This window comes from Polistes dominula, unplaced genomic scaffold (assembly GCF_049000335.1).
Source record: "Polistes dominula isolate Pdom_NZ unplaced genomic scaffold, Pdom_raw_medaka contig_49, whole genome shotgun sequence".
Classification (NCBI taxonomy): Eukaryota; Metazoa; Arthropoda; class Insecta; order Hymenoptera; family Vespidae; genus Polistes; species Polistes dominula.
In genome coordinates, this window is record NW_028300914.1 from 4,104,980 (window position 1) to 4,123,481 (window position 18,502).

At 35.0% G+C, this 18,502-nt stretch overlaps 1 protein-coding gene across 3 annotated transcripts in view; it reads right to left on the bottom strand.

Moving 5' to 3' along the window:
• LOC107069043 (zwei Ig domain protein zig-8) overlaps positions 1–18,502 on the bottom strand; it is a 53,925-nt gene that overhangs the window by 7,926 nt on the left and 27,497 nt on the right. For all 3 annotated transcript variants that reach the window (XM_089169975.1, XM_015325974.2, XM_015325975.2), the window contains 3 exons: positions 10,250–10,461; positions 1,488–1,716; positions 521–820 (listed from right to left, as the gene is read on the bottom strand). In XM_089169975.1, the coding sequence (XP_089026101.1) occupies positions 521–820; positions 1,488–1,716; positions 10,250–10,461 (741 nt within the window). The remainder of the gene's footprint in view (positions 1–520; positions 821–1,487; positions 1,717–10,249; positions 10,462–18,502) is intronic.

Below are 18,502 nucleotides of genomic sequence, written 5' to 3' on the forward strand. Positions count from 1 at the left end.
GGATATTTTCTCGATATCAAATACCTCAGAAGATGATATCAAAAAAATTAGGACGATTGGTTTAACACGATAATATTCACTTCAAATATTTCCTATCCATCTTTCCACCATTCTCGGTAGCTCAGAATACAAACCTTGCCAAATCGATTTGGCATGGTGTACCTCTCTTTTGCTAGTTTTCACTTCTTATCATTTTCAGAAGAGAATAAAGAGGAAAAAATAAAAAAGTATCTTGCTGTGTAGAAATTCAAGTATCTTTGTTGTTCGAATAATCGAAGGGTTCGTCCATCTATAGGAGTCTTGTTTCGCAAGAAATAAATGTCCCTAGGGTGAATGGTGGTCACGTTTTTGGATAATACATAGTCCTATACTATTCTTCCATCTATCTACCCCCTACCTACCATCATCGTTCTCTTTTTCGTCATAATACTTGAGTTCTTCTTAGCTTCTTGATGAAGTCACGAGAGAATTCGGGATGTTTAAGGAAAGATGGAGTCGGCGTTAGGTCGTAAACACTTACCATGGAGTACGTGAACCCTAATGGAGGCCGTATTGGCATTGCTGGGTGTGCAGCTATATTCCCCAGAGTCAGAGGGTTGTGCAGCTTGGATGAGAAGCCAGGAGGTTGTGACGTCGCCACCCTTTTCGGTTATCACCGAAACACCGCCCCTGGGACTGTCGTAACTGAGGACGTTCTCATTGTAGTACCAGAAGATGTAGGCCGGTGGTTCCGAGCTGAAGTGGATGGTACACGTCAGGTTTATCGTACTTCCTGCACCGACGTACATTTCTGGACCACCTAGTATCGTTGCTGTAGGTACTGTAATAATAAAAAAAAAAAAGAAAAAAAAATAAAGGAAAAGAAACAAAGAAAAAAGAATTTTCTTTCATTCTTTTTTTAATACTTTTTTCACTGTCTCGTCTTCTTGATATTTTTTCCTTTCTCTCTCTCTCTCTCTCTCTCTCTCTTTCTTTCTTTTATTTTCTTTTTTTTTTTTGATCCTTTTATATATATCTCTCTTTCTTTTTTTTCAACGGCCTTTATCCGCTATCGTCGTTTCTTAGGATAAATACGGAGACGCGTGCCCTCAAAAAAGCTCTTTCTAGTCGAGAAATACCGCTTGAGAGAAAGAGAGAGACAGGGTGTGGTGATACTACCCTTGAACGAGCTAAAAGCGAGCCGACGAGAAAAAAAAAAGAGAGAGAGAAAGAGAGATGTGAGTGAGCTTTTTAAGTAGGATCGTAATCCCGTGGAAAAGTAGCGAGCTGAAGCTTCTGTAATTGAGAGAATGCAGCGAGTATCGAGCGTGCTACTTTTCACCTTTTAAACTTTCAACATTGAAATCATATTTTTCTTTTCTCTCTCTTTCTCTCTCTCTCTCTCTCTCTCTCTTTCTCTGTTTCCATCTCCTTTTCTTTCTTCTTTTCTTTTTTTTTTATTATTATTATTATTAATAGAAATGAAACGGGGGGATGGGGATACTTACCAACGACGTTCAATCGAAACTGATGCGATTTTACAGGAATGGTTGATATCTGGCACTCGTAAATTCCTTGATCTCTTTCCTGTGCCCACTTTATGCAAAGTGTCCACTCCGACCATTCGCTGTTCTGACCTGTATTTTTTTGATGCAATGCTTGAAATCGTTGGTCGCTCGTATACGTGTAAGCACCGGCCGTCAAGATGTGAATGTCTCTGTGCCTAACCCAGGATACCTTTAAAAAGAAATGAAAGAAACAAAAAAAAAAGAAAAATATCATCCCGATTGATGCTTTACAAATTGAAACGAGAAATATCGATGTTATATGCATTTCCCTGTATTATAACTCTCTCAGAGTTATTGGGTCAGTATTTTTTAAACATTTTTTTTTCGTATTTGTGTGGGAAAAAAATCTATTAATCGATAGTATTGGAATGATTTTTGTAATGTTTTTTAACAGATAACTGAACTTTTTCAGTATCTCTATATTAAATCAATTTTTGGTATTAAAGAATGAAGTATTTAGCGATAGTGACTCTAATTGAAATATTGACATCATTTTTTTAGGTCAACTAGTTACGTTACATGCAGTTTTTACTGCTATAACATGAAAAAAAGCTACGTAAGCTTATTTTGTATTAGACAAACTGTTTTTCTCGAGCAAAAATAATTTATCATATTAACTTGTACCGATCAAATAATAAATCATTACACTCACTTAACGAAAGTACTAATGTTGATAATATTGATAACATGTGTAAAATACTTGTATAACGTATTACTGTAATTTATTTATGTCGGGTAAACCGAACAGTTGTCACACATATGAGTGAAAAGTTATGAAATACATTAATCGTGGAACATAATTTTCCAAAAAGGGAATATTTAGTGTTTGTATTTCTGTCGATTTTGTTATCCGGCTGAGCGTACGATTTGCTTTAGATTCTGCGCTTTTAGCCGTAACTATGAGAAAGTAATCTGGTAGGAGTAGCCCAACTTTACTTTTCCAGGAAGCAGTATCCACAGTGGTACATCGTTCGAGTTTATTGAGATTTTCAAACGAAAGGGTGGACCGTACGAACGAGAGAAATTCACCTATTTCCGTCTGTGCTTTAGCAAAAGTCGAAAGCCCCTCGATCTGCAAAAATTCAAAGTTACTTCTATTCCCTGCCTAACTTTTCGAATAGCAAACTTGTCCGTTTTATATCTACACCATGTTTCGTTTCGAATACTTTTATCTATATGTATTAAGTGTAGTCTCAAATATTAGATGTACCATCTACATACGTATATATATATTAAATTTACATTACTGTTTACATTTCAAATGTAAATTAATTAATAATAATATTATAAAGAAAACTTTATTTGATTTTTTTCTTCACGTTTTCTACTTTTTCTTTATAAATAAAATGAAAGAATAAAAAATACTTCGTTAATTCTTTTTCTATTCTTATTTAGGGTCATCTATTGGTAAGATAAAAATACTTAATAAATATATATTACATTTATTATATTTTTACAACTTGTGGGAGTCATAAAATAAATGAAATTTTTCTACCCCCTATTTCTGAAGATCAACTATATTGCCTTAGGAGAGAAATAAAAAAGAAACTTACGATAATTTTAAAAGAATACGATAGGACTTCTCCGCCTATTTTCAACTTCTTTCCTTTCCAATGACACTTTTGTACGGTTCACTCTTGAAAATAGTATTGTTCTTTCCCCTCGTTTGAACGTACAACTACGAGTGAAACGAGTTGTGTTCGCTCGACCTCGATCTCGACCATCCCGGACAAATTGCTTCACGGTCAAACGCGTTTCAGAGAACCCGTAGTAGTCACACCATTCGTTCACAATTTCATGCGTTTGTTTTAATTTTTTTCTTTTTTTTTATATTATGAATCAGAATTCAGGTTCTCTACTATTACATATTTTTTAATTTACGAATATCATATATTTCCAAATATTCTATCGATATTAAAAAATTCATACGGAATTTACATTTTATTGTGTGCGTGTATGCAATGGTTAAAAAAAAAAAAAATAATTAAAAGTCCAAAAAATAAATGAACACGATTTGAAATAATAAATTCAATTATTAAATGTATAATATTTTTCGGTGAGATTAAATATTTATTTTTTCTTCTTTCATTTCTCTAAGTTTTTGTTGTTGGTATTAAGATAGGAGAAAAAAAAAGGAAAAGAAAAGAAATAAAATATTAGAAAAGTCACGTTGAAAGATAAAAATTTCCAAGTGCCCCAACGTCTTCTCAGCGAGAACGAAGAGCTTTCGTACTCGTGTTTGCACTCGGTGCTGCGCACAGCAGAGTACACTTGGCACCACTTAGCGTATTTACACGCGAGATAAGTTTATGTCTCGTAACGATCTCGAGAGTCGTGCAACTAGGACCGGTTTCTGTTCCAGAAATGGTTTAGCGGTTTCCAAGTTGGCTTTTGCGAACCCGAAGACCGAGGCCGACTTTAGTGACGAGACCACTCGAAATTGCGAATCGTGCTAAGTGCTCGGCAAGATGTTGGCAATGATGAATGCACGACGTTATAGTTGAAATTCGTTACGGCGAACATAACCGTCAACCGGAAGAACGTTCTTCATTTTATCATCACAATTTTGCATTATATATAATTCAAGAAAAAAAGAAGAAAAAAAACTCCAAAAAAAAGAATTCGATTACTTTCCACGATATTTTCACGAATTTAAGATTTCAATTAATGAAGGAAATTTTTTTCTTGCTTTTCTTTTTCTTTTTCTTTTTTTGTTGTTTTGGTTTCTAAATTCATCGTGCACCACCAAGAATATATAACAATTTAATTCGCAGGATTTGATTTTTATTACGCTAGTTTAAATCGAGATTAAAAGTAGCAGAAACTTTTTCATAATTTTCAAGAGACAATAAAGTAGTAAATAGTTCGATATTATTGGTTTGAAAAATATTAAGAGAGTTGGAAAGCTTCGAGGATGAAGAGGGTCGCAGATGTCCTTCAACTATTGACAATAATGATGTAAGGGCCATTATCGAAACTAACTTGCATAAAACAACTGACTATCGTTCGGGAATGAAATTTTGATCATTCTGTTAGAGTTTATTCGATATTCGATATTTACGATACTCAAGAACCGTAATTATTTATGCACGAATTAATTTATAATATAATAAATAAAATGTGCTATTGAGTGTTGTGGAAAATAATTCACAAATTTAATTAAATCTTAATAATATTATATTATAATAATTAATATTTGATATTTAATAATCGATTGATATACTTGATAAAATTTAATTATATTTCCAAACATTATTATTTCTACATTATCATTTAATCGTGCTTAGTCATTAATAATATATTTAAAAAAAAGCAAAATCAAATATTTTATATTTGCAAAAAATAACAAAAAAATAAAAAGGAATAAAAAAAAAAACAGGAAATAAAACACATGGGAAAAGAAAAAAGTTATTAAATATCGTAAGGTGTGTGTTGGTGATATTTTCACCTATATTCTACGTCATACTTCAAACGAAATATATTTCTAGATATTTTTGAGTATTTTACCGTGCAATATTTTTCAACGAAACATACACATACGTCGATAACTTCAATCGCAATTTAGCCTTCGAATAAGTTTACGTGTTCGTACTCTTGTACGGTTCGTTGAACGCAAAACATTTTTATAATTTGTAATATCGATGTTATATATATAATATAATATCAATATATATATAGATAGATAGATTGTTCAAGGGGTTGAAGATGGGTTGGCGGTGGTTGTTGAATGATGGTAGAAGATTCTCAACGTTGAGGGCGATGTTGTAAATGATTAAAGGAGAAGGGCTGGGCTGGGTGATATGTAAAAGGTCGCGTAGGAAATATTGACCTACTTTCACACGACCGATAATAATTTCAGTTTCCTGCTTTTACCTATACTACTACATACCAATACATCTAAGTATATATATATATGTATATCTTAGGGTTCTTATCAAATCGTGCCAAATCTCAGACCGTCCAATGTTCGAATTCTCTTCATTAAGAGCATAGCGAATAAGCCGTGTCGGTCTTACGGAAATTAATACACGTATGTATGTATGTGTATATATAAATACATATATACGTGTGTATACTCATACATATATGCCGATATTGCAGGTACGTGCAAGAACGTTCAAATCCTTATCGATATCTCTCGTTCCAGCTTGAAGTCTGATTGCTCGTTAATACGAGCTTCAAGTATCCAGCTTGAAACCACGTATAACGTGATCTAGGATTCACTATATAATCATGAACGATCATTATTGCGATTCAATTTATTTTACTATGCTAAGCTTTTTTTTTCTTTTATTATATTTTACTTTATTGATTTCGAATAAATATTATTCATATTTTTTGTCTAAATTTCACGTCGTGCATGGAAAATAATAGTGAGCTTAATGTTGTTGAAAAATAAAAGATATAGCATGGGGTTTCGTATTTTACAAAATTATAATTTAAAAAATTTCTCACTAATATAAAAATAAATGTTTTTAATAAATATATCTGTTATTAAATAAATAGAAAATAAATGAATGATATTATATAAATCTAAAATGAATATTAATAATTATAACGGAGAATGCATCGATCAATAATCCTCCAAAATCGTAGCAATTTTGATTTAGATTAAACCTGTGTACGTTTCGAGCACTCAGAAATCAAATTTGATTACGAATTTACGAGCTAATACACATCTGTCAAGATCAGAAATAGCTAATATCGTTTCTAGAGGGCCACATATTCCTTCTGTGAATTCAATTGCACTACAATTCCCATCGTTGAATGATAAATACTATTTACAGATACTTTTCTATATTATATCAACGAATAAACATGAAAATGATAGAGAATTGGACGTTGATTGTATACAAGTACGTTGCATACATTTGAGAAAGTAAATTTCATTATAAATTCATGAATAAATATACATCGGTTAAAATCATGTAAAGTTTAATATTATTTCTTAAACACTATAGTGTTCTTCTGAAAATTTAAATTGCAGTATAATTTCATCAAATGTGTGAAATAATAATAATAATAATAATAATAATAATAATAATAATAATAATAATAATAATAATAATAATAATAATAATAATAATAATACAACGTTATTCAATTAAACATTATAATTAACAAAACGAATAAAAATTGTATGAAATTTTGATGTTGTTTAAATTTCGTAGAAATTGATCATCGATTCTACGGGTATAATTTTAAGTCAACCTTGAAATAAAATATGATTAGGAATTTATGACGAGCTCATACGCAAGCATCAAGATGAGAAGGTAATATCATTTCTAGAGGGCAGAAATTGCACGATGCACGTCATATACAGATCTATGTATATGTAAGTATATGTAAAACGATTCTCAGATCATACTATCTCCCTTTGTTGGAGCTATGGAATTCGGGCGATAAATAAATGAAATTTCCGGTTCTAACCATGTATTCGAGGCTATGGAATCGTCAGGATAAGCGAGATTCCACTTGCCATATTACGAATTTCCATTTCTCAAGCGTCTTACATCGACGAGTTCAGAAATTGAAATGTGTTTTAGTATTGCGAAATGAGGAATTATTGATTGTGCTCGTATAACTCGATTTAGTTTAAAAAATTAATAATATTATTTATTTTAATGTTTTATAATTTGATTTACACTTTTACTCAAAATAAGTACGAACTTTTTGGGAAACTTTTGCAAAATATTTTATATCTATTAAAAATATATATCAAATAATGTAAGTTTTTCTAGATAATCGGATAAAATCTTTTCTCAGATCTTTTTTTCTTTTTATATTTTACTAAAACGAATGTAGAATTTATGAATTATTTGTATCGTTATCTTACGAATTCATTTGTTAGATAAATTCATGTTTTTGAATGAAGTTTTAAATATTCATTTCCATAAACGCATAATGAGAATTGTTAGGTAGATACGATAAATATTCCAACTGCGTCTTTAAGTCTTACAAATTCTACATTCAACCCGTTTAAAATGAAGCAATCCCCGTTTAAACCTGATTCTAACAATTCGTGCTTATATAAACGTGTTGTTAAAGTACATATTTAGTTGCGAGGTGCGTGCACAGTAAAACTTTTGCTAATCGCATGAAACTTGTTATACTTTAAATACAAGAAAAAAACATTATAGTTACCGGTCAGGAAAATCTCTTTTACTGTTAAAATTTAATCAAAATAACGAGAATCTCTTGTTAAAATAGCATTATGCTAACTGAGAAATTAAAATAAGTAAATATTTTGACGGTAAATGTTACATTTGTTTTTATTGTAAAGTATTTGAAAATCAACATTAGTCGATCGAATAAAAATCTAGAATTTTGTAGCTTCATTTGTATCTGTATAAAAAAAATATTACCAATATCCATTTGTAATAATTGTTCAATACATTTTGCTTTTTACAATTCCTTAATTTTTAAAATTATATAGGAGAGTTTTTATACATTGAAACAATTTAAGATGAACGATATGACAATTTGATCATTTTTACTTTCGACAAAAAGTTAATTATCCGCGAGAGAGGTCATTTATGGATTTTTTTTTTCTCAACTAAATATGAAGTGGAATTAAGTAGATTTTAAAATACCAGTAAATGATCATAGATACTTTTTATGATCTTATCGATTAATAATAAGGATCAATTAAATCGGTTTTGTAATCGTCGTTCAATTACAATAGTCGAAATAATTAAATTGCTTTTACGGAGAAGTTAGATTGTAACAGGAAAGTACTTAATCGTATTGTACGGTGAACTCAATTTCAAAATGTAATTTAGCGAATAATTAGAGGAAAAAGAGAAAAAAATTAAAGTCAGGCAGAGAAGAAGAAAGAGATAAAATAATTAGCTTACAAACAAGCAACATATTATAAGTATATTTTCTAAAAAAGAAATGAACATGAAGATAATTATATTAAAAATCTAATCTAATATTATCTATTGTAGTTAGAGAGAGAAAGAGAGAGAGAGAGAGAGAATAATTTAATTTCAACATATCCCAAGCTATTTAATATTTTATCATTGTCGAATTCGATGATAATTTACGAATCGTTTGTATTTCATTAATAGAAATGCTTATTATCATTTTGTATAAATCTACATGTTTATAGATAATATTATTTACATAGATAACATAAACGATTAAAGAGAAATATATGGGTTACCAGGAAAGCTCGTGATGATGAATTATTTTTAATATGAATAGAAATGTTCTGAAAATCGGCAATCAATATTCTAAAAACCTAATACATAATCGTATTATTGGCAAATCTCGGATCGGATTGTTATTATTTCATAGTAAAATATAATTTTACTAAAATCAGCAATTATTTTCGCTTGCTTAGCTTGCCCCGAATAGAGTTTTGCTTGATTGAAAAAAAGAAAACATATATTATATAAATAACAACAAAATAAAATAAAATTTTGTATAAGGCTGTATGAACTTTTTGGGCAATCGAATATAGTAATCAAAAGATAGAGAGAGAGAGAGAGAGAGAGAGAGAAGAGAGAGAATTATAAACGCAATATTCGAAATCTCTATGCATAGCTTTTGATTGGTCAATTTAAGGAACGATAGCACTGTTTGATAAAATTGGTTCTAGTTTCCCCTCAAAAGCTCGATTAACCTTCAATCGACCCAGAGAGATTCGATTATTTCTTGGGAAAATCGTTTTCACTGAAACGTCTTTACGAAAATCGAGAACTACCGTTCGATAAAAGTGAACGCTATATATATGTCTCTTTTACTCTCTCACGAATAGTAAAATTCGCCGGTTTGAATTTGTCAAAAGCTTGGGCAACATGTTGCAATTTTCTAGGAAAATATTTACCATGTTCAGGAAATTCCTCTTTCGATGTCCGAAAAACAAATACTCGTTTGACCGATCGACTATTTCCAACAGATTTTATCTACTCGATGATTTTTTTCTTTCCTTTTTTTTCCGTAGTATACATAGTAAAAAAAAAAAAATGTTATACGTAACTTTGACTTTATGAAAAAAGTTTGACTTTTAAGTTTGACGCGTCTCTAAACATTTAAATATCACAAGGGAAAAAGTATTTTAAATTAAATATTATTATTTGATTTCTAATAGCAAATATAAAAATATAATAGACTATATAATAATATTATTGTAAAGTTAATCTTACTTTTCTTTTTTTTTTTTTCAATAGAAATTTATAGCTTTTTTTAATCTTTTTCCATAGCAAAAAATCAAAAACCATTTATTTGAAAAAAAGAAAAAGAAATTTCTATCTAATCTCTGTGTATACATGGATATGTGCGTTTATGGAGACTTTATGAAGATAATATTGGAAAACGTTGTACACATATAGATACACACGCCCACACACACACGTACATGCACATAATAGTTCTTCGTGCTCGTCTCTTCACGTTGCAGACATGTAATTTCATAAAGGATTCGTCGTAAATTCACAACTGGGATTAAGCAGTATTATACGTTTCTATTGTTATGCATATACGTTCCTGTTATTGTGTCATATCAGCGTGTAATCCTACAACCCCCATTACTACTTCCTCCCTATCATCTCCCCCTTGTCCCTTTTCTCTTCTTTCTCTTTCTCATCCACAGATTTAGATAGAAATATTAATATGAATTATTTTCTCTTATTTCGTAAAGTTAATTGAAATTGTATTACTGATAATGTTAATACTAATGGATAAATAATTCTTACCGTTTTATCACCGAGATTACGTACTCGGCAAATGAGATAGGCCGATTTTCCTATCAACGCAGTCACGTTCGTATTTTGCGAATAATCGAAACTTGGTTCTGGTTTGATTTTTAGACCCGACGAATTATCCAAAATTTGTTGACGAGGCCTATTACTTTGACTTGTTCTTCTATCCATGTTATCCAACGTCCGGTCACCCAGGCTCAACGTGTCTGTAATAAAACAAACAAATATATTTTAAATATTATTTTATGATATTGACATGATATTTAATTAATTAAAGAGGGAAATGAATGGTATCATTTAAATTCTTTTTTGGAATTGTCACATGAAAGAAAGAAATCTTACGCGTAGACAAAAAAATAAAATATACAATTGAACTACGTTGATAATTTTTTTAAAATTATTTTTTTTAAATACTATTTTACTCATCGTATCAAATAATTAAATCAAAAAATAATCGAGATAGTTTATTTTTATTTTTGAATAAAAACACTTGGTCAAATATGGTAAACGAAAAAAATTTCATTTCTACAAACATGAGAATCATGATATTGGATAATTTTGTTAATTTTTTTATATTATCTTAGAAACTAGATTAATTAATTAGGTAAGGTTATTATACAGAATTGTTTTTCTTCTTTTTCGTGTAGAAATATAAAGGACTATGATAAATGAAAAAATTTTATTTGAATAATATATTTAAAATTTATATAATTTTTCGTGGTACTTCATTAATAAATTAAATTAAAAAATAATCGGCTTCATAATTTTTACATTCTGCAGAGTGTTACGTCCTAGAGGACGAAGTGAGTTAAGTAGTATAAATAATGCCTGTTTATGGTCACTCTGCTTTCACCGAGTTTAACCGGGACCAGGCTGGTTCGTTTCTCGTTTAAAACAGTGATATAGTCTGGCAAAAAGCGTACGATAAGAGGGTGGATTGAGGAAGGTTTTGAAGCAAGGAGAAGATTAGTGGTCCGCAGCTCTGATTTAACAACAATTTAATGATAAAAAAAAAAAATATGATTGGTGACTTACAGTGTTCGGTACAGTTGCTGGTTGCTTTCGAGATTGCACAGGAGGCTTGGGCTGGTTTTCTTTCCAAAGGGGTCGAGACACTCAAAGACCCGAAAGTTAATTATTTATTATGACCGATCAATCAATTAATATTTAAGTATCGAATAGCTGGTAGCTAGTAGTAACGATCGAAGTCAAACTATAACTGAGTTCAAAATTGTAAATAGAAAACTTTAAGTGAAAACTGAGCTGAAGCTGAAGTGAAAACTGAAGTGACTAGGCGAAAACTAAAAACTCGAGTAAGTCGGACTGAAGTGAAAACTGAAGTAAGTGCTGGGGGCGATGGACTCTGGCTTTTATAGCCCCCGAAAATCCTTCGTGGGAGGGGTAGCTCGGGTACCCCCACTCTTAGTCTCTAACTGGCCCAAGCGTCCTAAGCATCCTCGTTCGAGAAAATTCTTATGTCCTCATGGACTACTAATACATTTACATCTCTAACATATTTTTACATATTACGCATATATATATAACCTCGTAGCTTAGTATTTGCGCATTTATACCCTTTTATGTTCATTATACATCTTTTAGTCAATCATTCTTAGTTACATCTTGTTAATCCTTAATCAATCATCAATGCGTTGTTCTCGAACGATTACATTTCATTATCCTTTAATTGGCTACATACTTGGTACGATTCTAGCGATGAGGTCTATTTATTCTAGGACATCTTTATTCTAGGTTTATATCTAGCTATATTCTTTATATCTAGGTTTATCTAGCTATTCCGCTTATTTAGTCGTTTATCCAATTAGGCACATAGTTTCGCGAGTTACATTGTCTCGGGCGAAAATATCTAGGAGTTATCTTTGGTTCCAGAAAATTCTAGAGTGTAAGATTTCTGTTGGGCCTACGTGACATTTACCAGCGTTTCTTAGCTTGGCGACACTCAGTCGCGGGAAAAGGTTTTATGACTTGAGGGGGTTAATATTCGGTTGCAAGGGGAGATGGTCATTCTCCAGGATTTAGGTAAGGGTTGCCTACCTGCGTCGTAGGTGGGATTTTTATGACAGGCTTCATATGTATATGGCATTGTGAAGGTGGAGGGAAACTTCAGGGAGGTCCTTTTTATTAGTGGTGCTTTTCAATAAGATTTATAGGTTAGCTAATGGGTCCATGTAAAGAAATTGGAGCATATTTGGTGGCTACTAAAAACCTTTTCGTCTGTTGCATTCTGAGTTTTGACTCTTTTCCTTTGACATTTATTTATTTTTTTATTGCCCTTAAATATTTGTTAAAAGGAAGGTCTCTGTCCAGCAATAAATATTACTGGCGCCACGGAAAATCTTGGAGTGGCGTCGGAGTTTAATACATAAACCGGTATTTATACTTTTTAGGAAAACATTCTTCAAGGGATGCTTTGCACAGGACAGTCCTTCCACTAGTTTATTTCGATAAAGAGAACGAATGTTCGAGAGTTACGAGTCATAATTATTCTTCTATTTGTACTACTTATAATTGTTTCTATTGTTATTTGGTGGACTACTGGAAAGATGTCTCGCGCAACTGGATTTGAATCACTGCGAAAAATTTTGGGTGGCGAATCGTGGCGGAACGTCACACCTCCCCCTCTTAGAAAAATAAAGTTATCGTGAAGGCGATGACTTTATTTTTCACTAGACGTATGTGTTTGTTAGTGTGGGTGTTAACAAAGATTTTTTTATTACATACTGCTGTACGCAACGGCGCTCGTTGGTTCTCGCATTCACCTGTGACCTCTTGATCCTTCTGTAGTTTCACGGTGTTGTATCTTCCAACGGTGTTTTCTTCAATTTGGTTGCAGCGTAGTTGACTGTACTTAGTTTGCTTCGCGTGGCTCACAGCAGGTAACCGATGCATACGTGGCGGAGGACTTGGTATATCCTTTTATTAGTGAATTGACCAATGCTTTTATTGTTCTGAGAATCACAAATATTGTAATGCATCCGGCGGAGAGAGAGCCGAAATTAACGAAACCATCCCACACTTTCTTTGCGGTGGAATCTGCTATTTTTCCCAACGTATCTTCGGTTAGTAGATTTGCGAGGTATAGCCCGTCGGTTAATTGCTGTCTACCTGTGACGGTTCTTGCTATGTTATTCGTAATAGCCTGCTGTTCGGAGGGGAACATTAGGTGATCTTTTAATTGTTCTATTTGTTGAGGTGTGTAAATACCGCTAGTGGCGAGAGTGTTTGGGGCGGTATATTTCCAAGAGAGCCTTGCTTTTGGTTTTAATGTTTCTGGCGTAGATACATCTATCGGGTTTGGGGTTAATCTAATCCAACCATGTTCCGATAAGTATTGTGCGGGCAATAACAAATTGCATTCTCTGCCGCTGCCTACTTTCTTGAGGATTCTGGTTTTCGGAGTTAAGAAGTATGATTCGTTTCTAAAGGTTACTGGCAGTTCGTCGTAACATTCCTTCGTGTGACGAAACGGTACATTAACTGGGGTACATTTTACTATGTGTATTACTTCTCCTGCCTGTACTGCTGTGTAGCCCGGTCCCTTCATGACCGTGTATGCGAATTCCACTGGATCCTTTGTAGCGTAGGCGAGAGCGTTTCGCAATACTTGTTGTTCGAGTTCACATTTTTGTGTCACTACATTGTCGTACAGCTCCGTTACTTGTGCCCCTAGGTACCTTTCGACGAAAACAAATTTCGAATTGACATATGCGAAGATGTCTAGATTTTCGGTAAGTATGGGTTGTCTATGGCCGTTCGATTCACCGGGTTGAAGTTCCATGACGAAGAGTTTCGGGTGTTCCGTGCGGAGGAGAGTGAAGCCGCATAGTCTTGTTTCCGTTGTTCTGGCCAAGGCGAAGGTGGTTTCTCGGGTGGTGAGCGAGTAGACTGTAGGTGCACGGGGATCGTTGATGTCGGAGATTTTATCAGCGGGTCCCTCGTATAAGATGTCGTAATTCGCGAAGTCGCATGAATGACGAGTGGGTGGGGAGTTCCAGAATGTGTGGCCGTTATCTAGATCTAAGCAATGTCCGTCGCTAAGTTGGCATGTGGTACCGGAATGTAGTCTGACTTTTCCTGAAGAAGTCCTTACTGGGACGTATCCTGCTCTTAAAGTTATTCTTAGATTGGCTGGGACAACCACACCTGACCAAGATCCATATTGATCCGAATATTGTGAGCCGGCACATGTTCCGTCGATGCCCAATTTACCGCACAGGGTTACGGAGCGGGCGGTGGTGCTGTTTACTTTTAGTCCGAATATCGTTAATCCGTTTCCGAGTGTGAAGGTACCGGTCTGATGCATGATTTGGCATTGTTGAAGAGTGGGTTCATAGAGATATTCGGCCACGCCGTTAGTGACCATCGATACGTGTGAGTGTGCGCCACAGTAGAGTACTGTACGTGCCATTTCTATCTTGCACTGGATGAAGGGGATGACTTGGTACTCGACAGTTTGGAGTAAATGTATGTGGGTGCGTGTAATGTTTAGGCGACGCGGTGAGATATCGCAATCGCCCACCTCACGGAGCGAAACTGTCGTGACATTCAGCGAGCCGCCGCCGCAATCAAAACCGATGAAGGCTTCTGCGAAGTGTATGAAGGCGAGAACCAGGAGCGTGCGGTGCGCCATTCCTATTTATAATCACGTGTCTTATAAAGTAATTTTTCGAAGAGAAGGGGGTGTGCGTGTACATTGGCGATTCGCAGCGGGAAGTCTGGAGTCTATTTCGCAAATGTTCAGAGGGAAAACCTTGGGTGGGTGTCTGTATGTAAGGGTGGTGGATCGTCATTTCTCTCTTAAGTTAGTTCGTTTGAAGCTATTTATTGTCTCGAAGTTGGGTTAACAGGAATGTCGTATTTTGACAGCATCCTAAGGATAGCTCGATCTATTTCGGCAAGATTTTCTAGATGGATCTTCCAAAGCTTCGATCCGTACGTGCCCGCGGCCGTGGAGGGGGAAGAACAACAGTCCCATTCGCATTGAGATGGGTGGTCCGAGCGCTGCGTCCCTCTCGTCGCTCCTTCTTCGGGACTAGATTCGGGTATCCAGCATCTATTGGGCCCGGCACGTGTTTCACCGGAGGGTTCCGATGAGGGGTTGCCTTGAGAATTCGGGGGTGGAGAAGGGGTCTCCGTCGGCTTCCTGGCTCCATTCGGTCGTAAACCTTCTTTTATGGTTTCCATTTCTTGGGTGTTCTGTTTATTTGTATATGCTTAAATCAGGTGAGAGAAATGACGGAGTGTAAAGAGTATATATATAACCTGGATTTACGTTTTGTAAACCTTCAACCTGTCGACGTGTACCCTTCTGGTTTTTCCCTCTTTTAGTTCTATGATCGCATTGTTGTTTTCTAACAGTTTTACTAGTTTAAAAGGACCATTGTAAGTATTACCGAATTTACCCTGTTTCACTGCCAATAAGAAGACATCATCTCCGACTTTCAATTTCTGTGATACAACCTTTTTATCATAGTATGTTTTGCTTTTGGCTTTTGCTTCTTCCAAATTTTTGCGAGCGAGGTCTTGTAGTCTGTCTATTTCGTCAAAAAGTTCGTTCAAATATTGCGCATAGGTAACGTCTACGTCTTCCTCTATAGGAGGGGAAGAGCTCGGCAAACGGGCGAGTCGAGCGAAAACCAGTTCGTACGGAGTGTGCTTTGTTCCTTCATGTACACTAGTATTGTATGAAAACATGGCTGAGTTTAACCATGAATCCCAATCGTTTCCTTTACTATTTACATAGGCGTTTAAATATTCTAATAGAACCTGATGAGATCTTTCGAGTGATCCGTTGGATTGGGGGTGATAAGCGGTTGTAGTAAATTGTTTGATATTACATTTCTTGGCTATTTTTCTGAATACGGTGGATATAAAATTTCTGCCTTGATCGGTAATTATGGCACGAGGAGCTCCAAAAAGGCAAATGTATTCTTGGTAAAAAGCTTCGGCGGTAGCTTCGCCGCTGATTGACGCTAAAGGTATGGCTCGAGAAAATTTTGTCAATAGGTCTTGTACGGTTAATATGTATGAGTTTCGTTTACGGGTCATGGGGAGAGGCCCCACGATGTCTAAAGCTACTTTATCAAAAGCTCGACCGGGAGTATCGGTGAGTATCATTGGCCTTTTTGGTTTTACTCGGGTCATCTTTTTCATTTGGCATGTCTTACATTTGCTTATGAAGTTCCTGACATCGTCTTTCATGTTTTTCCAAAAGTAGTAATTTCTAATGCGACAATAAGTTTTGCTCACACCTTTATGACCTCCTGTAGGGGATGAGTGATATTCCTGTAGTATGTTAATTTTTTCGTCCTCAGAAGGAGTACGAACTAATGACTTACAAATGATTACAGCTAGATTAGATTCGGAAAATATTTGTTTGAGTTTGTTTTCTATTGTTCTCCATGGAAGATCACTCATGTAATTTGTTTTTGAGATGCTCATTGAACTTAATCCTAATTCGGTAACTACATCGAGTAATGATTTTAATGCTTCAACTATGCTCTGTTTAGTTGGAGGATCGGCTATCGGTAGTGCTATTAATTTCTTATCTTTAGTTATATTCGTTACTTTTGCTCTTTCGGGCATGATGTCTTTGAATATTGGCAGCATTTTACTTTCATGGAGTTCCAAGGCGCCTTTATCAAGGGGTTTGCCTTGGTATGATATGAATATTACTAAATTATCTTTTCGGAATTTTAGGCAATCTCTGGAATCAACGAGTTTAAAAAGCGAAGTCAGAGCTGCGGGGCGGGGGACTGCATGCGGTTCGGGTTCGTCGGGGTCCGAGGAACTTGAGGAAGAAAGGGATGAAGGTCTAGAAGACGGTGGCGACTGTGGTGGGGATGGGTCAGGAGAAGAGAGAGGATGTTCGGAAAGGTCAAGCGTGTTGGGACCTTCTATAGGCGTGTCGGCTTTGGTGGTTGGTCTTTTCGAGGGAGGAGAGCGAGATGGTTGTTCTTCTTCGGTAGGTGAAGAGGAGGGGGCGTTGCGTTTGGAACGAGTGTGGATAGGAGCAATTATGTTAACTTCTCTATTTCCGAGTAGCACGGGTTTGATGCCACGGCGCGGTGGTGGGAATGTCGGTTGGATGGGGACTGTAATTCCATCGGAATTTTTCCCAAGTCCCTGACCTTGATCATAGCCGTAGAGGTACATGATCTTGGAAATTTTTCCTTCTGTGTCCCAAGGGACTAATGCTTCAATTGGGTTTCGCGAGAGTGCGTCGGCATTCGCGTTCACCTTTCCCGGTTTATGAATTATTTCGTAATCGTACTCGCTTAGTTTCAGATGCCAATGCCATAGTCTAGAAGTTTTATCCTTCACTGAATTTAGCCACACGAGAGGTTTGTGGTCAGTTATGAATTTAAAATGTCGTCCGTAAACATAAGGTCTGAATTGTGTAACGCAGTGCAAAATTGCTAAACACTCTTTTTCTATTGTGGAGTAACGAGATTCGGCGGATTTCAACAGACGTGATGTGTAAGCGATGGGTAGATCCTTTCCTATTTCTCCTTGGCTGAGAACGCCTCCTATCGCGTAATTCGATGCGTCGGTGGTTATTATGAAGGTTTTAGAGAAATCCGGGTGTTGCAGTATCGGTTTCGTACATAGGGCTGTTTTCATTGTATCGAAAGCTTTTTGTTGTAGGTCTGTCCATTTAAATTCTTTATCTTGTTTCAGTAAGTCGGTGAGAGGTTTGGCGATTTTCGAAAAATTAGGTATGAATCTGCGATAATATCCTACGAGACCTAGAAATTCTCTTATGTTTTTCTGATTTTTAAGTACAGGGAAATTTTGTACTGCTTTTAATTTGTCGGGATTCGGTTTGACTCCGTCTTTTCCTATTACGTGACCTAAGTAGTGAACCTCATTTTGCAAAAATATACATTTGTCTGGTTGTAATTTTAAATTTGCGTCTTTAATGCGTTTCATGAATGTGTCGATTCTCTGCATGTGTTCGTCTAGATCCTTTGAGTAAATCACTATGTCGTCTAAGTAAACGAATAGTATTTCGCCTATTAAACCGTTTAGTATTTCATTCATTGTTCGTTGAAAGGTGGCTGGAGCGTTCTTTAAACCGAATGGCATTCTCTTGAATTGGTAATGACCGGAGTGAGTCGAGAAAGCTGTTTTATGGGCATCTGCTGGATGCATTTCTATCTGGTGGAATCCTGATGCAAGATCGAGCGTGCTAAAATATTTCGCGTTACCTAACTGATCTAGGAT